This window comes from Micropterus salmoides, unplaced genomic scaffold (genome assembly GCF_014851395.1).
Source record: "Micropterus salmoides isolate LMB-PRFRI ecotype aquatic unplaced genomic scaffold, ASM1485139v1 Ms_hic_scaffold_11, whole genome shotgun sequence".
Classification (NCBI taxonomy): Eukaryota; Metazoa; Chordata; class Actinopteri; order Centrarchiformes; family Centrarchidae; genus Micropterus; species Micropterus salmoides.
The window spans coordinates 16,521,546-16,544,118 of record NW_024040152.1 but is presented as its reverse complement, the minus strand read 5'-3'; the positions used below and the strand labels follow the sequence as shown (position 1 = coordinate 16,544,118).

The 22,573-nt window shown below is 42.4% G+C and overlaps 1 protein-coding gene across 1 annotated transcript; it reads left to right on the top strand.

Annotated features, from left to right (window-relative positions):
• Nucleotides 1-10,467: 10,467 nt before the first annotated feature.
• Nucleotides 10,468-21,372, top strand: efna1b (ephrin-A1b). The gene is made up of 4 exons (XM_038711406.1): nt 10,468-10,760; nt 19,236-19,531; nt 19,629-19,817; nt 19,960-21,372. The coding sequence occupies exons 1-4, from the start codon at nt 10,663-10,665 to the stop codon at nt 20,079-20,081; spliced, it is 705 nt and encodes a 234-aa protein (XP_038567334.1). The 5' UTR covers nt 10,468-10,662; the 3' UTR covers nt 20,082-21,372.
• Nucleotides 21,373-22,573: the final 1,201 nt, after the last annotated feature.

Here is a 22,573-nt window from a genome sequence, read left to right as displayed (position 1 = left end):
GAGGACAGCAAGACAAATCCATTTCAAAAGTTGACATTTCATTGAAATCCATATCAGTGTTTCTTAGTGGAACACATGAATGTTAAATGCACCTGTGGCTCCCAATGATTTGGAAATACCTTTAAGTCAAGGGTAACATTAAACAGCGATGTTTTGTGGTGAAGAACGATAATTTTCCTCTACACAAAGAGAGGCAGAATGGCACATTGTAAAGATAAAATAGTAACACAATCCAAGACCCAAAAAACCCCCACACATCTTACATACATTAGATTACATTGTATACACAATCTAAAAGATCCACATATATATGATTTTTTTTATTGTTGTTTATGGAATGCACAAACAAGTTACAGATGCAAACGACTTGCACACACAAGGCAATCCCGTCTGATGTGATGTTGATGTTGTATGAGCTAGTTTCTTTTTTTGTTTGCAGTAATCATTTCCAAATCTTTCTTTGACTGATACGCTGACATAACTTATAGTATTTTTATACTAAAACACACTGTAGAATAACACACACACCAGTTATAGGCATAGCCACTGATGTTAACCCACTTAAGTATTATATCCAATAAGGGGATTAGATCCTTTATTCCATTGACGGAGAGGAGAAGAGTAAAGACAGGAAGGGTCCCTCATGCACTGAGATGACCATAAAATCAGTTCTCGGCGACGCTACAGTTTCTCCTTCTGCATATCCTATCTATTTGAAGTTAAATCAATAGCAGCCAATGTGAGCTTTTAGAAGTGAGGTTCTGTACAGATTAGATGACAAATATTGAGTTCAGAGAGATGATGCATAGTGCTTTGAAGCTCACAGTCCTTAAATGTAAGCCTGTTATAACCAGACTTACTGCGCCTACTCTTCATACCTTATCCCCCCGCATAGACGTGGACACAGTAATGGGATTGGTTTTAATCGTGTAAGAGTAACAATAGAGACTTTGAGGAGCAACGTAATCCTGTCCGGTACTGTTCTTTCACTGTTCTTTATACAACCCCCCTGACCTGCCCTTTAGGTGTATCCCAGTTAACCTGACTTCCAGCTGGAGAGCTGTGTTAGATTACATGCTTCCATTGTTGACAAAGAGGAGTAGTTAGGCTTCAAATGGAGGCTTTACAAAGTGTTTTATTCCTGTAAAATTTCTATACATATGAGGAGTGTAAGTTAAAAATGTGCACATAAGTCTACGATATACCGTAGGAATCCGACTAGTGGATAATCATTCAGTATCTTTTGAAAAAAAAATCTAAAGTCTTTGGTCAGTGTTGCACCCAAATCTGGAACCTATCAGTGTCTGTGATTCTATGTGTGAAAACTATGCAAAGATTTTGACAGGTTTGGCCAGCAGGCCTATGCAAAACCCACGCACCCAATTTCGAGTTCACTTCCAGTCCTACTTTCTTTGTCAAAATCAAGGATGATCAAGGACGTGTATTCTGCAAAATTTATTACAATGCATCACATTCATTTTTGAGGCTGCACTGATTGTGCATCATGCCACAGTGACTAAGACGTCTTGGTCGTGAGCCTGTTCCCTGTCTGACAGTGCTATAAAAGCCCACATCAGAAAAGAACATTTTATTTGAATGAGTAGAGTCCCTGGTGAAAAGGCTCCTCCTAAAGAACCTCCCTTTCCTTGCAAGTGAATGATCACAAAAACATCTCTCAGATCCCCCTGAGCCGCTTTCTTTGCAGGATCAATGTTTGTGCGTGTCTGACTGAATCAGGGTATATTATTCCATTAGTCCATTCTGGAAGAGGACACCATCTGTTAGCTGTTAAGAGCTTGGAAGGAGACCACCGCCCCAACTGAACTCTTGCTCACTGCCTGTTTTAACTCTCCCAATAACCTCCAAAATCTGACCTGACCTTCCTTCAACCCATCACCTGCTGTCATCAGAAAACTGGACATACAACCTGTCCCCACTTAGGTAACTTGGATAATTTCAGTGCCTGTGACTCCATAAATCACTCAAAAAACAAATGCCACAGCAACATATTGTGCCTGTGTTTGTTTGTGTGTGGTCTGGTTTAGCTCCTGTACACATGTGAGAGGACTGACGTGACATTTCACTGATCTAATTAGGACATATCGGTTTATACGGATATTTTGGCGAGTCCTCATATGACTTTTGGCTACTCTCAGAGATAAGGTCAGAGAGAGATCAGAGATAAGGGTTTAGATAAGGATTATTGTTGTGGCCAGATTCAGGTGGTTAGGATGTAGCTGCATTGTTTAAAGTCAAATTCCTTTGTTTTATGCTAACATTTTACTCACCAAATTAATTTCTGAGATCTGAGGCAACATTGCTTGAAGATTCCAGGACAAGGAAGATCAAGTTGCAGACAAAAACCTAAATTCACAAAAAACAAAACAAAACAATACAAAACAAAGGCATGTAAATCTTTACCCATCTGGGTATTGGGAATGGCCATTAGACCTTGCAGTTCTCCTGTATTAACTTTGACCTCTTTCTCTTACATAAGTTGTACATTGATTTTCTGTGTCCTCAAGGGAGTGTAACAAAGTTTTTTTTTCACCTTGAAAAATATGTGGTTTAGATAACATGGCTACCACCTGACCCAGAGGACAGGATTCCAAATTTCCCCTAGCAGAACCAAAAACAAAAATTACATTTATTTGTTTAACTTTTTATATATGTTTTTTTTTTGTGAATTCAGCACCCCCATTCAGCACCCCTTGTCACTACAAAACTCTCCTTAGTGTATAAAAAACAGTATGTGTGTATGTGTATATTCCTGTGTGTGGTAGTAGCTGGAAAAGGCATTGCTGCCGCCCACTTCTTTCATTTTAGGAGACCCTAGTTTAGAAGATCACCATGGTGACCACTCTTTGCCAAGAGGTGCATACACAACCACATAAACAAATACACATCTCCTGTTTGACTAGAAAGCACATCAATTATTAATGGATGTGCTCACTAAATTCATTTCCAGTTTCTCATTAGACAGTCTTTTCAAGGATCACATCTGTGCTCCCGTTCTGAGTGATTCCTCTTTGGACTTTGTATAATCATCATTATCAGCATTTGCACAATGTGATCTTAGGGATTCTTTACAGAAAATGTGAAATTACAAAAAACTGCATATAAAATCTAACAAACAGAAGAGCATAATAACTAGGTGAGTGGCTGAGTGTGGGTGGTTTTGGCTGTGTTATAGTGGAAGTTGTTCTTTGTAATTGCTTCTACAGGTGTTTTTGAGAGGCACATTAGCTTTTTGCCACACTTCTGGAGAAAACAAGAGATGCCGAGAGGATGGTTTAGATAAAAAACATTTTGTGTGGTTTGTGTGCGTGAGCTCCCGGGTTTAGTGTGTTTACGTTTAGAAAAGAACAGGGACAGCCCCCTGACATGGCAAGTGCTAGACTGAGTGTTCTTGATAATTAAGCAACTGTTCGGTTATGCAATGAGCGTGACCATGCCAATGACAGACAAAGAAAGAACAGAGAGACACAACAGGAGGCAGAGAGGACAATGTGGCAGTGTTGGATAAATTGCAGAGAAAAGAAAAGAAACATGACTCAGAGAAAAAACAAGATGTATTGCAGACAAGGATTTAAAGAAAAAATCGATATTTTTTGCTGTTTGATTGAGGTTGGATGGAAACTTGGTTTAATGGTGTGAAGGTTGGAATTTATGCTAGTGAGCATGCAGTAAACTATATTTGGAGGGGGTCAAGCAATGTGCTTATGCATTTAGAGAATGCTAACGTATCCATGCCACCACATATATGCACTTTGCCCTTGCACCTGTAACATTGTAACCTTAGCAGACTGTGTGTGTTTACATGTGTGTGTGTGTGTGTGTGTGTGTGTGTGTGTGTGTGTGTGTGTGTGTTTTGTGTGAGTCTGCACCACAGGACCCAAACCTGGTTAGCAGCAGGGTTTTAACTTCTTGCTCTGGGCCTATCCAGAGACACATTCAGCATAGCATGAATATTATGAGTCTAAGGGTCATTTAAAAAAAAAACTCATATTGCTTAATCACTATATTGTATGTGTAACTCGAACATAAGGTACATTGCCAAAAGTATGTGGACTTTGTGGAATAAATCATGGCTTTCCGAAGGATTTTAAAACCTGTATGCAGACATTGGCTTCCATTTATCCACAGGAGCATTCATTAGTGAAGTCGGACACTCTCGGTTGACATTCAGATTCCTCCTAGAGGTGTTGGATGAGGTTGAGGTCAGGAGTCCATCCAGGCCAGCCACGTTCTTACAAACTAACCTGTGTTTTTGAGACAATATTAATTAATATCATGTGGTTAACATTTCTAAAATCCTGCAATATTTTTATTAGTAATTCCTTAGGTGACCCCATGTAATAATAGGACACTGGTCCCAAAGGTGTACAAGCTTACTATTAACAATAAGCAATGTATGTATGAATGTGACTCAGACCTGCATGGCAAAGCTATTGCCCTCTATTATAGTGATGAAACGTTAAGTTGCTCTTTCAGAGCTGCTCATTTTGAGTTCAGTTTGTCAAAATGACAAATGTCTTTTTAAATGTACTCTCATTTGACTCTATGGTTAAAGTGCACAATCACAGCTCTTCTCACTCACTTAAGAGATGCATATCATCATAACAGAGCAATCTACTGCCAGGAGAGGAACAACCAATACATGTACCCACACACATGCACACATGTAGACACAGTCACGCACATATGTACATACGATTACGCACACATGTACCCAACAGCCGTGCGTGCACACATGCTCACACACAACCACCCACGCACACCCTTAAGAAGCCACTCACACTTCGCCCCCATAGAGTACATGTCAGTCCATCTGGGATCATTAACACTATGTTAATGAATATAGGTCTGGGGCCAGGAGCATGTGAGGCGAGGAGAGAGAGAGTGAAAGAGATACAGAAAGAGATTGAGAGAGAGAGAGTGTACAGAAGGTGGGAGGATGGAGGAGGATAATGGATTCTCTCCCAACAAATGCACTGCCTGAGGTACTTCTAAGGGGTGGGGGGCATGGATAAGAAAAGACTGAAACGAAAGTGTATGTGAGGGGAGGCAGCAAGATGAAAACTGGACCACACCAAGACAGGGGTGAAGTAGGAACTGAAAGGGAGCAAGGGAGTAAAGAGAAAGGGAGATGCTCAAGAGCTGTGAAAAGAAGACAATGCTAAGTAATGTGAAAGTAAAGTAATCAGTGAGAGATATACCCAGTGCTATCTGGCTGAGGGCTGATGAGGACTCATTGGAAATAACTGAACAGATGAACAGAAGAAAGGGAAGGAAGGAAAGGCAGCAGAGACAACAGATGAGCCGAGAGAACAGGCAGGGAGACAGACAAGGAGATACAGTATAACAAATGATGGCAATGCAAGTTGAGTAGCATGGTTAAATATTTCACTGGGGTTTGTTTGTGCCTTTGTGTGCTGGTGTGCGTGTGTGTGTGTGTGTGTGTCTGTGGGTGTGGGAGTGAGAGTCCCTGGGAGACAGAAAGGAGAACAGGGGAGAGCGAACGAGTGGAGTGTGCCTGTTGACTGGGCAAGTTAATGATTCCTGTGGTCTGAATAGTGAGACAGTGTGTTAGTCCAGGAGGGAGGGAGGAGGCTAATTTACCCCCTACTGACACACACATACAACATTGTTTTAGTTTGTTTGCACGTGCGCCCATGGCGTGTTTTGATACCCTGTTAGCTTATGTATTGCACGTTTGGAAAAAAGCTTGGCCTCCCTGGCGACTTTCCAGAAGATGCTTGGAGCAGAAACGCGACCTTATTACAAGCTTTTCGTTGCAAGAATCAGTATTTGCTAACTCCAGACACACGGAGCGCTATTAAGAAGAAGCATGTCTCTCTGTGTTTTAACTGGGGACCACCTGTCCGCAGATGAATGGGTGTGAATAGGAGCCGGGAGACGTGCCTTTGTGGTGCCAGAGAAGGAGCAGCTTGTCGGAGTGTGCCCCTGTGAGTCAGAGGGCCAAGGGCCCACAGGAGGCCAGGGATAAAGGGACAGAGGGCAGCAGGGTGACAAGCTGTCCATGTGTAGACGAAACAATGCCAAGTGTTAACAAGCCTAAGCTTTGCGGTAATGACAGAGGTTGGGTGAACAAAAGGCAACCGTTTGAAATGCAGTCTGTGATCAACCTGAGTCAATACGTAGCATATTACAGTGATTTAGCCCCTTTAAGACCCTTTTATACCCTTTTCATTGTATCATAATGTTGATCTTTCCAATGACCTTTTTTTCCACTGCCAGCTAAGGTTGTTCTCTGGGGGAGATGTTAGGCACAAATCAGCAGTTGAGGCAGTGGCTCGACAGCATGACGAGTGATGACGTGATAATGTCAGGCCAAAAAAAGAGGCAGCCATGTGATCAACAGGATAACATTTAGCTTTTTTTAATGCAGCAACAATGGAGCAGCAGGGATCAGAGCACTCCTACACATCTTAATAAACTCCAATAAAAACCTGTGCAGGCACATGCCTGTCTTTGGGCAGATGTTCTCGTATACTCGCCTGAATAACTAAGCACCAAACTATCCCTCTTTGGTCCTTGTTATGTTTCGATGTGGCTAACGCCCAGTGTTTCCACGTGTCTTTTCTCTACAACAGCCTACTTTTCAAAGTTTCACTCCACCTCATTGTGACTTATCTTCTCCTCTCTATTTAACACTCCTGCTTCATATGTCTGTGTGTGTCTCAGGAAAGCCCTCCAAATCTCGATACAGAGATCCCTGACCAGCTCTGATCCCTGCCTGGGGGCCAACAGGATGAGAGTGGAGAGGAAGAAGTGGAAGAGATAGGCAAGACGGAAAATTAGACAGTCTGTGGGGACTCAGTTTTCTTTTAAATGGCTGTCCCCCACATATCCTTAACCCCTCTTATCAAAACATTAATTCTAGCTTGAGTAATACTTTTCTTCTTCTGAAACCATCTGTTTTTGTTTTATATGTTTTTTCACTCAATAAAACTCTACTACATGTTCCCCTCCAATAAAAATTGCATTTGCTATGGTTGAGAGGGCAGGAAAGAGAAAATCAGGTATTACCAGGTACAGGTAGCCCTGTACGCTGACAGTGTTGTCTGTTACCCAATAACGCATGTTATGTAATTGTGGGATTTCCATAGCATGTTGAACAAACCATGGCAGATACTGTGACGCCTGGAGACAAGTGCCTAGAAAATAAACAAGCAGGTTCCTGTTTGCTGAAAAGTTTGTATGGCTGCCGGGTCTTCCCCCGTCTTCCTTTAATCCACTTCTAACTGTCGAGCTTTCCATCGCCTCAAACACTTATTCAGTGAGTTTCTTTTTTGAGCCATCACATTTTCTCTGCTTTACTGTCATTCTCAGAAGCCCTGGTTTTCCCTGTCTGTGAGTATTTGTGTGTGCATGTATGGGCTGTGGGAGGATTAAGTCTCACTTTGAGAGTCATCCGCAGTTTCTACCAGCTACAACACCATCATAATAACCCGCAGAGAAGACGGAAATGTTTGTTTCTCTCTGTGTGTTTGAGTACACATATAGTAAGCATACAGTGTGTGTGCATGTGGTGTGATGTGAGATGCTTGCCGGCTGACTTGGCTGCAGCTGCAGAGAGGAGGTGTATTGTGGGTTGTGAATATTTAATCATGTGTTTCCGTCTTGCTACACTGTAGGGGCGGCTGTGGCTCAGGAGATAGAGCGGGTTGGCAGTTAATCGGAAGATCGGTGGTTCAATCCCTGGCTCCCCCTGGTTGCATGTCGAAGTGTCCTTGGGCAAGATACTGAACCCCGAATTGCCCCTGGTGGCTATTCCGCCAGTGTATGAATGTGTGTGACTGGTGAATGCAGATGCTTTGAGTGGTCAAAAAGACTAGAAAGGCGCTATACAAGTACAGAGCATTTACATTTACATGTTGGGTGAACGGACCATGAGGAGATCCCATGTTTGAGCAGCGGAAGGCAATGCACACTGGAAGTCACTCCTGTTGTGTATGAGCGAGAACTAGGAGATCCTGTTGCTGCTAGTCTGAAGCATCTGAATCAGTGGCTAGTTCTGGAGCTGCTGGAACAGTATTTGCATTTCAGTCATTCCTTAGAGGAAATCAATACTTGTGTCTAAAGCATTTTCTAATGTCAGTGCAGCTAAGTGAAAGAAGTTGGGCATTACAGGAATAAATGCTTGTATAGGCGATGTGAAAGAAAGGTTAATATAGAATGGATACATTAGCACAAGGAGAATTTATAATGAACTGTTTAAAAGTTAAAAAGTTAAATTGACCACTTGTACCTATTATTCTTTATCACATCACATCCTCACCCCTCTTCCTCCTGTGTGTGTGTGTGTGTGTGTGTGTGTGTGTGTGTGATCCTCTCAGAGTGCCAGGATATGTGTATGCATGCCCAGCCAAGCCTAGGGACAGTCAGACACTCAACTTGTCTGCACATACAAGTAGACACACACACACACACACACACACACACATACATGGACAGCGTACACACACAATGCCCCCTCCGGTTTGCCTGCAGCTATGGAACTCTGAACCATCTAACCCAAGCTGGGCTCCATCCCTGCCCGAGGGAAGCCCTCTCCTGCTGGGGCCACAATCCCGCTGACACCCTATGGTCTGGACTTTATCCACTCCATCTGTGAGGTTGTTTTCTACAGTTACCTGTCTAGGGACACGGCTAAGCAGAGACCACGAGATTAGACTGACTGATAAGACAGTAATAATTCTTTACTATCTGAGAGAACATAATCACTTCACCAGCGTACCTAGACAACAACATCCTGCATGAACATACACGCCTCTCTGCAGAGGGTTCTCAAATCATTGAAACACAACTAGTGGGATAACCAGAGCCTAAATCTATTCAGTATACAATACAATAAAGTAGTGTTGTAGTCAAGCCTAAATGAGACCAAGTCAAGACCAAGACCAGTTCCCCACATTACATGACACAATAAAATGTGGAACGAGATCATAGGTACTTCTCAAATTGATCTGAAAGATCCACATTCCCCTTGAAACACCCATTACAAACACAATAAAGAGCTGAAATCAACACAAGCATCGCAATTGCCGGGAGGGGTGACAGTCGCTAAGACATTTTTTAGGGTTATTTGTTGCATTTGAAGCAATATGTTTTACATCCAATCAAAGTTTGGAAGTTAACAAATAAATCAGACGATGCAAAAGCAATTTATTGATATTCCCAAAGTTATGGACTTGACTGCTCTTGAAATAAAATCCTGAGTCCTCAATGTCTGACATCGAGACAAGGCCGAGTACAAATGCGGTCAAGTCTGAGACAAGACCAAGACCATCAAAAAGTCGTCTTAAGACTGGTCTTGAGACCAAGACTGGTCTTGAGTACTACAACACTACAATAAAGTAATCTGTCTTGGCAGCATTGGTGCAACAATTTACAATATATAAATCCTCAACAACAAAGATTTCGAAACAAGGCAATTCAGCACAACAACAAAAAAACACAAGTTGACAAACTGCATTACAACGCATAATAACAACCCAACACAATGCAATGAATTGCAACACACAGTACATCACAAAGCAGTGCAACACAGCTCAACAGCAACACATTACAATGTTACGTCACAACAACATAAAAACATAACACAATGGCTGAATTCCCTTAAGTTATTAAATTAAATTATCAAATTTTCTATGGTGAAAAGTACAAAGTACTTGAGTATTCCGAATTTCTTCTACTTCAGTACATTTCTGAGGAAAATTGTGTACTTTTTACTCATCTACATTTATTCCAAAGCTGTAGTTTCTTTGACGTTGAGATTTTACATTTTAAAAAAAGATCCCTTAATAAAATAAAAGTATGCATTGTTACAGATTAAACTAACCAAAAATATATAAAGCAGTTACAATTAACGCCACCTCATCCAACTACAACATTAAACTTCTGCTTGTATCAATAATTATGATCTAGTAATAGAGGCAATTCTGCATAATGACACTTAAGAAGAATACTTGATATATTTTGTTGATATTACTTATGAATGTTTTTGCTTGCAGGACTTTTGACTTATAATATACTATTTTTATAGTGTGGGACTACTTTTACTTTAGTGAATACTTCTATCGCCACATTGTTATAATACATTTTTTAGATGTCCTTCTGGTGTGGTACATCCTGTCCATATATGTGTCTCGGTCGTGTTTTTTCTTTACATTTTTACATTTAGTTGTTTATGATTGTGTTGTCTTATCACTCGAATATGGTTGACTTGTATTTTGTTTATCACGGTTCTATTATTACAGTGGTAGTAGAGTTGTTTTTGTGTTTTTCTGTGTTCCTCGTCTGAAGGCAGCTGGAGGGAGAATCACTGCTGACTACGGTAGGCGGGGTATTCAGATGACCTTACTCCTATTGGTTGGCGGCAACTCGAGGGGTGGAACCACTGCCTGACAAAACAGACAAGTAGCGCTTCTCTGAACCAGTCAGGAGTTGCAATAGTATTTGGCGAACAACATCACTTTAAGCTGTCTTCATTATTACTCGGACCGTAAAATCCACGATTTGTGTCCGTACGCGTATTTTACGCATTTAAATCTTATTATTTCAACTGAAACATTTTAAAATTATCACTTACCAGCTGAACTTGATAAGCTAAGCTTCTTGTGGAGAAGAGGAGTTATGGATATGGTGTATCTAGTGTGTTTGGCGCTGAGCATCGGTGTTTGGTTCGCCTCTGCGGACAGACACAGCGTCTACTGGAACAGCTCGAACCCAAAGTAAGTGATGATCTGTGTGTGTGTGTGTGTGTGTGTGTGTGTGTGTGTGTGTGTGTGTGTGTGTGTGCGCGGAAGTTGTCTAATGTTTAAGTAGTTGTGAAGAGTCAATCAATCGCTGCTCTGTCTGTGTGACTGGGTGAATGCTCTTATGTCTCCAGAGGCGAAAGGATGTCATTTTCTACTCTCTTGAAGTTTCACATATGCAAAGTCCTGTGTCATTAAGGCTGATCGGGCTCTTAAGCAACGAAACGTTGTTGTTGTTATTTTCATTCATGTCACCAAAAAGGTTCGTGTTAAGTTTAAGCTTGCGCGGTCGGTCTGCCCCTTTAAACTCGCCTAACAGGACTGTAATGACTCTAGAGCAGTAGCAGGGTGCAAAGGCAGAAGATAGAGAGAGTGCTCGGACAGATGGACCGATTCGCCACTATTTTTAACCCCAACACACAGACACAGACATACTCTAACAGTAGAAAATAGACTGACGAGTATGAACTTGGCCAGTGACGATGTCTGTAGGGTCTGCACCTGTGTGTGTGTGTGTGTGTGTGTGTGTTATGGTCTATAAATGAGAATGAATCAGTAGCCTAGGTTAATTTAATCAGTTTTACACTACATTAAGACTCTCAGTGTGTTAAAGTGGGTTTTCATTGGGGAAGATAGTAAGTGTGTATGTGTGTGTAAGTGTGTGTCAGGGAGAGGGAGGCACATATTGCTGATTGTTTTGTTTTGAGGTCAGAAATGTAATGCTATCCGACCACTCAGTGGAATCGATGGGGCTTGACAGACGCGCAATATCGCAGCGCGATTTATTGAGCTTTTATCTTGGAGCGAGTGATCCCGACGCTTGAAAGACAGCATTATTTTATAACCGAGCTGAAACAGAAGGACGGTCCCCGCTTCTATGCTGCCGAGATAGGTCGATTAAAATCCGCAACAAGGGCAAAAGCCATTATGGCCTTTTAGTCGTGTCTTGATTTCATTACTGGCTCTCTAATTGCCCTTTAAGAAAGACAGTAAACGCAGGGCTAAAAAAGAGCCCTGCAACATGGAAAACGATTGTCCTGATAATTGGATAAAGAGTCTAATGGAAAAACTCCTGTCGTCATGAGCAGTGCTTGTGTCATGGGCTAGTCCATGTGTGACTCAAAGGCTGGGGTTTGACCCACCTGAGTTTTACACCTGAGTCATCACAGACCATGGGGGATAAACTCTGGTTCAGGTGAGATAGAAATGAAAGGTATACAGGCCTTACTATACAGAGAGAAATGTCAAACCAGAGTGGTCTTGATCATGTCTGGATAAAGGAAAGAAATGGGGCTCTGAGTTTTAGTTAAAATAAGAAAGGCTAATAGACACACAAAGAAGGCTGATAGAGAGAACTGGGTTGGTCTAATACTCAGATTTCACGTCTGCTGTCTCTGGCCCTCTGTATCTGCTGTCAAATAAGAGTTGAATGACCAGAAGAAAAATCATTCTCACCATTCTCATTCTCTGTCATTCAAATACTCACACACTCGCACTGGGAATTAGAGTTTCTCAGAAAGTCTAACATCAGAAATTTGTTTTAGGAGGATAATGACAGCTAAAAGCCAAAATGAAACTGTAATCTGCTGCCCTCCACATGTCACTGGTATTATAGTTTTTACCACATTTTACAGTCTCGATTACTCCTCTATAATCCCTCATTCCCACACCTCCCTCCTCTCACTCTCACTTCTTTCTTTCGTCCCCTCTTCTTCCATCATCTAGCTTGTCTTCTGGTTTCCAGATTTGAATAAAAGCCCACCTGCCCCGAACTGTCCCCGGTGTTCAATCAGTCACATGTTCGGAGGATTACATTGATTTATCAGTGGGCTTTGACGGCAGAGGGCTGTGGATAATTGATGATAATTGATTCTTGGTCTGATTGTAAGCAGTAGTGATTTGTCTTAGGCAGAGGATAGTGACCAGATGGCAGCAGTCTGCCCATTCACGTAGGGGAGAGAGCAGCTTTGGTGTGTGTGTTTTTCTATAATCTGAGTGTGTTTGATTTTCACCAACTTGTCAGTGCCACTTACTGATAAAGGCTTAATCCTGTACTTAAAGATCTATAAGGATTTAAAACTCTGTGTGTGTGTGTGTGTGTGTGTGTCTGTGTGTGTGTGTGTGTGTGTGTGTGTGTGTGTGTGTGTGTCTGTGTGTCTGTGTGTGTGTGTAGTTTTCCTACTTGACAGGTGGAGAGGCATGTTTTTCTCAGTCTGGTCCGGTCTTGTTTTTACAGTGCATGTCTCTGCCTGTCAAATATATGAGTGTACTATGTGTATGTGTGTGTGAGAGAGAGAGTTTGAACTTGTGTTGCCCTCAGTCAGCTTTTAACAGGAAGTGATTTTGATTTTGTTGTGGACTGAGAGTACGTGATTGTTAGTGTGTTTCTGTATGTGCATGTTTGTGTATGTGTCCCAACATCAGAGTAAAATAAGGAGTGGCCTTTGCCGTAGACAGTCTTACCGAGACATGATAAATGTGTGACTCACACACACACTGGGGGGCAAGAGGGAGGACTTGGGTGTTAATATTAGCTACAGCCAGCATTCCACCCCGCTGTTACTATACTCAACTCTGTCAGCTGTGTGTGTTAGTGTGTGTGTGTTCGTGTGTGTTTCTCTCACTGTACCTGTTATTCCTCTCCCCATCTTCACTCCTTTCCCTCTCTTTAACAGCTGGGTCTCCTCCCAGACTGGCGGCTGGCCCCTGAGCCCTCCATTTCTTTCCTCTCTACATACTGATTCAAGTACATTCAAGATCTCTCTGCACAGATGTGGATGCTACGAACACAGTACTCCGCGGCCTCTTTCATATTGGCTCTCTGTGTTATTTGGCTGCTTTCATCCATCCTGCATTTGCGACGGTCCCGATATCTGTGCAGAAGTCTTTAACAAGAGTTTGGGTGTTATCATATATTCTGTTTATCTCCGTCTGTGTCTGGCACTGTCTGCCTTTGCTGTTATTGAAGCAGCTGGGCCTGCCTCAACACATACTTGTGGCCTGGAGGATGAGTTTGGGGTGAAGGGAGTTGATATTCCCTCAAACCCCCCTTCTATCCTTTAACTCCTGCATTTTATACATTTTGTTCCTGTCTCTCTTTCCACTCATTATATGCCGCTCCCCAGCCCATGTTCCGTCTGGTTGTTGGCCTCTAATCTTACCGGAATGAGAACACACACACACACACACTGACATAGATTACAGACGGCTTGCAATCTGACCATCTGACCCATAGACACAAAACCATCATCCAGCTGGCTTCATGCTATATATATACTAATGCCTCTGTGATTCTGTGATGTAACTTCTATCTGTTTCATTAAGCTATGTCCCCTATAATCTGCTGTGTGTATGTGTGTGTGTATCTGTGTAGGTAAGTCAGGCCTACTTAATAAACCTGTAGTTGTCACAGTGGTCCATTGCCACCATAATCTCCCAGATGGGATTCACCATACACTAGAACAATCAATTACAAGCATCAGTACATCTCCATATGAATCCTGTGTGTTTAGTATCAGAAGGCTTTGTGTGCATTCCTGTTGATATAGCTGTCCTCTTACATAAAAGGCTGCTAAATGTACACACATACCTTCACACATAGGCTAATAGCACAAGTCCTGACTTCATAAACTACAGTAGACTTATATATCTGCGTCTCAAGTTTGTAGACATCCTCCTCCCCCGTCCTGGTATCCATGTACCTCTGTTTTCTCTCTGCTCTTCCTCTCGCTTCCTTATCTGTGGTCCAGACTTCCTCCCCTCGCTTCATCAGTCTCCCTCTCACAGACCTTCCTCTGTTTTTGCCCCAGTAGTTTTCCACCGGAGGAGGACAGAGCACCTCTCTGCCTGGGGTCTGGTAACCTTAGAGAGGCCTGCTTTTTGCCTAGTGTTATCGTAGTATGCGTGCGTGCTTGTGTGTGTGTGTGTGTGTGTGTGTGTGTGTGTGTACACTGCTCATTCATAGCATTTCAGGAATAGCTGGCTGCTCATAGCCCACCATCGCCCTCTAAAGGGCAGAATTGGAAACCAATTTCTGTCAGATGAGCTTGTACTCATATATTTAATGTTTTGTTTTGCCTCAGTTAATTCAAAACTTTTTACAAATAAAAAAGCTGAAAAGTTAATGGAAAGTTGCTGAACTTGTTCCCTCTCTCTCCCTTAGCTAGACGGACAGACACAGGCACACCGATTAACTCTTCATGACCCCCCAAACATATTAAACCAAGCATGATACCATTTGGCCTTCTTCTATTCATCGCAGACAGAATGGGAGGCTACAAAAAGGGAGACCGGGTGAAAAAATTTTGGGCACAGAGAGGAGGAGGAGGAGTAGGGTGCAGGGTGAGAGAAGGGTGAACTGGAGAAAGGGATTTGTGTTGAGAAATTAGCCTGGATGAAGAGCGCTGGTATATTATGTCAGTGTTAAGAGACAAGACAACATAGAGGATAGGGAGAGGGGGGATGGGCTGCTTTTGGAAGAATAAAGGAGAGGCAGACGGAGGGAGGAGGGAGTGGACAGTGATAGATGAAGGGAGGGGAGAAGTTTGGAATTGAATAAGTGAGAAACATGTTGACTATTTAAAAAACTTTCATCTTGCAAAGGGATTTTCAGTGTCTTAACTATATCACACATGCATATACAAACACCTGGAGATTTGCAAATAGTGGAAACTACAGAGTTGAGGGATTTATAATCCAAGTAGGGACAGGATATTGTATTGGTGCCTAGTAGAGGAAGCAGTCCCACTGGGTCTTATTGAGACAATGAAGTAGAGGAATAGTGAAGGTAGATTACATTGGAAGCTAATATAGAAAGACCTTTCAGTGGATATTAGATTGGCTATAATGGAGTATCCCACTAGTGAGCAGCTAAACCTATTAGACCCACTGACAGCTCCTCAGCCTGTGTGAAAGGAGGTGTGAATATGCCATACCACAGCAAATTAATAGGGTATTAAGTGTAGACCTCAAAGTAAAAGTGTGTGAATGTGCGACTAGAAATTTGATGAGTGTGCCTTGTGAGAACACAGTAAACTATCGAAACCGCAGCACCCCCGTTGTGACATTCCAGCATGTGCACACTTACTACTGATTACCTGCGGAGCAAATGGTGGGGGGGTGCATCTGTTTAGTGTTGCAGTGGTGCTGACTCACTCTGTGAGTGTGTCATGTGCATGAAACAAACCTCTTAAGCGCTGACTCAGATGGTAGTGTGTGTGCGACCCTGAACTCTAACCCCTTGACCCGGCTGCCAGTTCGAAACACTCCCCAGAGAAACTGTGAAAGACAGAGTTCCTGTGTCAGTTGTTTGACCAAAACCAGCGAGAGCTCAGGGGGACAAATGGAGACAGTGGCAGGGTTGTCAGAGAGAAGGGGAAAAGGAAAGAGAGATGGCAGGAAAAAAAGAAAATTGAAGAGGTAGTAAAACAGTGCAAGGACAATGGCAAGACTTCAAAGCTTAAGTGAGGAGGCCAAGTGTTGAATAACTCTCCTACTGTCATAACTAATAATAGTGCTATAGCTAATTTACTATTTTATACCTTGTAACACACACACACACCTTGCCCGCTTGTGCAAAAGCTAGAGTAGCTCCACAGTGAGAAATGACTTTTTTTCGGCAGAGAGGAAGAAAGGCTACAGCCACCTTCAACCCTCGCTGTTTACCCACACCTCAGTCACATGCAAGAAAAAAAACACACACACACACACACATACACACTCAAACGCACAAGAGGCAACAGTAGGCCCTTATAAACAGATGTGCTCATGAGCCTTGGGCATGAGACGCCCTGAATAAGGGTCTTCAGAGAATCCCTCTCCCATGAAAACATGCACACACACACACACACACAGAAAAACCAACAAACAGGAAGAAGAAGCTGTGTGAAAAGTAGGTCTGCAACAACTCAACACACCTGGCTCTCACTCTCACATACGACATAGATATCACGTTAATGTGACTCTCACTCTCCCGAGAACTGTCAGCCAGTGGCGGGAGTAGATGCGGGGAGATCCGAGAGTCTCCAGGAGTGGAGAGCTTTGATGATTGAAACGTAAAGTAGGGAGAGCGAGGAGGACAGAGGGAGAGGACAAGTGAAAGACATGTTTGCGCTGGAAAACTGGTTCAACAGGCATCTGTGAGCGAGGGTTTTTATCAGTTCCTTGACTTGTGGCCATATGAAGATCCACACAATCCACAGCACAAAAAAAAGACTAATTCAAGCAACTGAATAACACAAATGCAATGTAAAAATACACTCACAGTGACATGAGCACACATTTAACACACATCCACACCAGTCAGGGTAGTGAAAGCTCCACAGGGGGTAAGGTACAGGGGTTGAAGGGGCCCTGTAGCCTTCAGGCATTCTGTCTTTGGGGAGGGAAAGGGTATAATTACACCCTATTCATTCCTCCTCCCTTTCTTTTCTAGAGAACGCGTTGGCCCCAGACCCCTAACAGCTTTTAATTAGCCAGACCAATGGAGGAGAGGAAGAGGAGGGGGAATGAGGAGGTGAAGAGAAGGATAAAAGGAGAGCTTTCTTGAAAGCATGAGTTGTGAATTAAATTAGCAACAGAATCTATCTGTTTTCTTGGCTTTTGACAAGCCTGTGTTTTCATACAAAGGTCAGCTAGGCCACTAACAAGGACACAGTGTGGGAAAAAGGTGTATCCCATACAATTTAAAACTATTCCTCACTTCAGAAGGAGCAGCTAGAGATCTCCAAGTGTCTTGTTTTCTCCGACTCTATTATTACTGGCCTGACTCATAGAAAACAGAGCAGAGAGGAACAAGATGAGAGTAGAGCTTATTTGGCCAATTAGGCTGCTACAGTCTCTTTTCCTTTCACTGAAACACTTGTCCTCGCAAATACACGCAAACAAAGGCGTTTACACCTGCACAGGAGTGTACACACTTACAAAGAACCTTTTCTTAGAGTAAGCAGTGATTGCAGGAGGAGGGTGGTGATCAGCCTGTTAGCCCTGGATAACAAGTATAGTGCTGTGCTCAGCTAACAAAGCATGTTTTGACAGGTAGGTTAGCGCTAACCCATACAAACACAAATGCATACAGAGGCAGGAAGGAGGGGTTAGAGGCCCACGTTTGGAGCCAATGTGTCTGTGACTTGGCCAGGGGGTCCTAACAGGAGCCACAACAACAGGACAAGGGGGGTCAGAGCCACCACGTCCCACGCTTTGATGCTGGAGCACACACACTTAGAGCACACATAAACAATGGCAGACACACGGGAACGGTTTTCTTGTTGATTTCACTCTCTACACGCTAAACACAAGCAGTCATTCCATTTAAGCACAGATTTTGAGGATTAGAACCTGTCACCCCTAAGGATGTAATCGGAGTAATACAGTTCTATCAACCTTTTCATCACCTCCTGGCTTTTGGCTGATCTCACAACAGTTGCAGCATGCCAGCCAGCCGCACATCACGTACTGCACATAGCACAGCCTAACCTGCATCCCATTTACTTTGAAGGAAAGACATATTAGTTACGTGAAACTGAAAGTGAAGACTACTGGGTAGAGTTCACTAAAGGTTTACTCCTAAATTCTTTTCCCCTTTACCCCAACAAATCTGTTCCTCACATCAATAGTAGCTAACTTATTAACAATAAGTAAAGTTAAAAATGTAACACAGCTCCCTTAATCCTGCTTTTATATTCTGTCTGAACATCATTGCCACATATGTGCAGTGGGGCTGTACATTTATACTTGTTTTTCAGCATCTCTGTATACTTCATTGTGACGGGGGGGCAGAGTAGGTGAGCAAAGAGTAGACGGGAAGGCTTAAAAAGAGCCATAAAACTAAATGAAGGGTAAAGATGAAAAGAGAGAGAGAGCGACAGTCTGACTGTCTCCTCTCACTCTTACTCTGTCTTTGATGAAATCAGGGAGAAACTGAGAGACAGAGGTACAGACAGAGACAGAAAATTAGTGTGACACAGATAGACAAACATTCAGATACTGGAAAGTAGTTTAAAGCGACTTGACAGAAAGAGTCCCTGAGTTGGAGAGATACAAAAGTGGACTAGCAGAGAGCAAGTAGGTGTGTGTGAGTGGGATGGTGGTAGGGCTTCACGAGAAGGTGTGTTGTCTTGTCTGTAAACAAAGTGAACAAGTCCGGCCTGATCAGGCTCTTTCTAATTCTGTCACAGTGACGGGTTTGCACAAGTGTCTGAAATACGTCACCACAAACATCTTCACATGATACCTGAATTCCACGCTTGTAGGTGCACATGTATGTTATTCGCATGAGTGTCTGTTTTCTGTTGCTGTGTGTGTCTACGTGTGATTAGCCCTCATTGCCATTCTTAACACGTACATTGAATGAGCCAAGCTGCCAGGGTGCGTGTTGAACATGTGTTGTTATTTAATTTTGCTGTGTGAGGACATTTGTCAAGTAACCTCCTCTTTCTTCCTGTCTCCCTGCAGCTTCCTGTGGGATGAGTACGCAGTGGAAGTGCATATCAATGACTATCTGGACATCATCTGCCCCCATTACACCCACGGCGAGGTGTCATTGCATGCAGCTGAGCGCTACATGCTGTACATGGTGGAGAAGGAGGACTACGAGGTGTGCAAACCTCACTCCTTCGACCAGCTGCGTTGGGAGTGCTCGCGGCCGTTCGCTCCCCACGCTCCCGAGAAATTCTCTGAGAAATTCCAGCGTTTTACTCCCTTCACCCTGGGAAAGGAATTCAGACAGGGAGAGAGCTATTATTATATCTGTAAGTATCTATAATAGCAGTGCCATTTGTATCACCTTATTTTGATCCTGAGGTGGTTTCTTGTATTAAACATTTCCCTCTGTCTGACTTTCCACAGCCAAGCCAATGCATCACCATGGCCAGGATTGTCTAAGGCTGAGAGTGGATGTTGTTGGGCACAAAGGCTCTGGAAAGACCCATTTAGATAAATCCAAGGCAGGTGAGACAGGGAAAACCATGGATGAAGGAAAAGGAAAGTTTCCTGCTGCTGGAGGAGTTCACAACCCCTCTAACCGGCTCCCAGCAGGTGAGGATTCTTTAAAAATATACCAGACCGATGTAAAATAGTCACAGCAGTCCCATGTCTGAGAGGAGCTCAGCTGGGTGTGTTTACCATGCTGGAATGATGAAATCCAAAACTAACTCTCCCTCCCCCTTTCTTTCCTCAGATGACCCTGCTGTGATGGAGCCAAACGTGCAGAGGAGCATCGGCAGCTCAGGAGCACAGCTGGTGTCCCTTCCAATCTTCTTTACAACGATCCCAGTCCTATTAGCCCTGCTGCTACACTAAGGCAGACCGAGACGCCATAACACAGACAATGCTAAACCCGATGCTGGTCATTGGGACCATGAACACTAAGAAATTTTTTTATATACAGATTTTTTTATTTGAGCATGGAGAGTGCCGTCAGTGTGTGTTTGCGTGTGTTTGTTTGTGTGAGTGTGGGACGTGGATCGTTTCCAAAGACGAGGACCTCAAAGATGTTTTTCTATTACTTTGTTATGAGGATGGCAATTGCCATTTTTTATCATTTAAGATGCACACTGTTTTTGAGTCATAAGGAACAAAACTGCAAGCAAACAGATCAATATACTTAATGGATTAATGTCAAATTGAAAATGACAAGAGGACATTGTCTTCATTTTCCTGTGAATTTAAAATGCTCACAACATAGGTACAGATTTGCATCATGCTCCTCATCTCCAACCATTAATGTCATTATTCTTCCTCTACATGTATAGAGATTATTAAGTCTGTGTATTGAAAATGTTGTCGTCTACGGCCAAATTGGTTATGTAGGATTTTTGTCATGTTGTTGTGTAGCACTCGACTGACTGTGATACAGTAGGCTATCTCTTTGAGTCTCTCAAAGCACCATTGTCACATTCACACTATACAATATATAAAAGCAGACAATTTGATTCAGGTCCGGCAGTTTATATGAACACCATAGAAAGTATCTGGCGTTACACATCAATTCAGTTATAAAACAATACAAGAAAACAAATAGTCTAATCCAGATCAGTGGTTCTCAATCTGGGTTTTTTGGCTCTTAAAGTGATGCCCACTGCTCCTCATGCAGAAAGTATTATTTTTGAAGTTTGTTTTGAAGTTTATTTAAAGTTTTTTTGACATTTGATAGGTATTTCATCAGAAAAGTCAGACGGAATGCATCAGAATTAATTTGGATCAAAGAAATTATATTTATTTGGTGTCAAATGTCCTTGCCAGTCTAACGTTCTCATGAGGTTGAGAGCCACTGATCAAGAGAACAAAACAGACACAGGTTTTAGGGAGCTGAGCTTCTTCAGTACTTCTGGGTATTCACTGATTTCTATACTGTCTTGACAGTATCATGGTACACTGGCTGATGTGCAGATGTGATTTCACTTGCATGTTGTCAATCCTCAAGTTGAAGGGACTTCCCAGAATGCATTTACAGTTGTTTGTTTTCTTGTTGAACTTGCTTGTGTCATTTTATAAATGTTTATATGTACATTTGTATATACAGAAAAATCTAACAAACCGTTTTAAGAAGTGAAACATCTTTAGTGAAATAAAAGAATTGTGATGTCATAAAGATTTCTGCCTGTTTTTATCACCTCTAGTGACATTCATTTTTGCACTAACCTACTTTGGACTTTGAAATCCTGCTGACGTCATTGAGATTTTGATGGATGACACAATGTGTTGGCAAAGCTATCCATCCCTCGTCCGATGAAATCTCACCAGCACCCTCAACATTCCCACCCCCAGGTCTTTCCTAACTTCCCCTCTTCTCTGCCCTCTCCATCTTTCATCCCTGATGACACGGCTTGCCCTGGCTTAGATTTCACAGTCCAAAAACCAAACACGAGAACCAAGAGGGGGACGATAAAGGAGCAAGAGAGCGGCAGCGAGAGCAAGCAAACTGACAAGTGGGTGTGAAGGTGTCACTCTCGCCTCCTCGCTCACACGTTCAATGTTTCTCCCCCGTCCTTTTCTGTCCTTTCTTTTACTGCTCTGTACATTTGGAGGGAAAGTTACACAGTGGTATGTAAGAGGAGCACAGTGCATAAACCTTCATACCTGCAAGCCTCAGAGCTGACTGAAAACTGCCAGAAGTCACCATCCCCTGTAAAACCATGCAACATATACATTCAAAACCACAACATAAAACGGAGTTGTTTTTTTTCCATGATCACATCATAGTTTAAATTCACTGCAGTTGATATACAGTCTCAGAAATTTGATATTGTTGCAGTGTATCTGTATAGTTCTGTAGGCTAATGCAGAACAGCCTGCACTCTACCTGATGGAAGAGACCAAACACAGCATGTTTTAGTTCAATATGATGTGCAGCAATGTACAAAGATCAATGAAATGCAGTCAGATTGCAACTGTAAGATGTCCAATGAAATGCAGATTAAAAAGCATAATATTTCCCTTAGCATGTGGTGGAGTTGTGGTGGTTACTTTCATCTCTGACAATTGAATCTGTTACAGTGGCGGATAATGAAATAAATATACTTAAAATATATTTGAACATTTTAAATGCTTCTAAATATATATGATTCATTATTGGCTTACATTTAAAATGTGTTTGAAAGGACAATGGTTATCTAAAAATCAAGACAAGACAAATATAGACATTTTATGTGTAACATTTAAAATTAACTTGAGGAGCTTTACTTCAAAAACACTGTCACAAAAAGAAAAGCAATGATAGGTCAAATACAAAAACATGTAAAATTGTTCAGCCTCTTTTTAGAAATGACATTAAAACAAATGGCATAAGAAAT

Coding starts and splice junctions, on each gene's coding strand:
- efna1b (XM_038711406.1), top strand. CDS start 10,663: ATGGATATGGTGTATCTAGTGTGTTTGGCGCTGAGCATCGGTGTTTGG. Junction 19,532..19,628: donor AGAGAGCTATTATTATATCT/GTAAGTATCTAT, acceptor GACTTTCCACAG/CCAAGCCAATGCATCACCAT. Junction 19,818..19,959: donor CTCTAACCGGCTCCCAGCAG/GTGAGGATTCTT, acceptor TTCTTTCCTCAG/ATGACCCTGCTGTGATGGAG.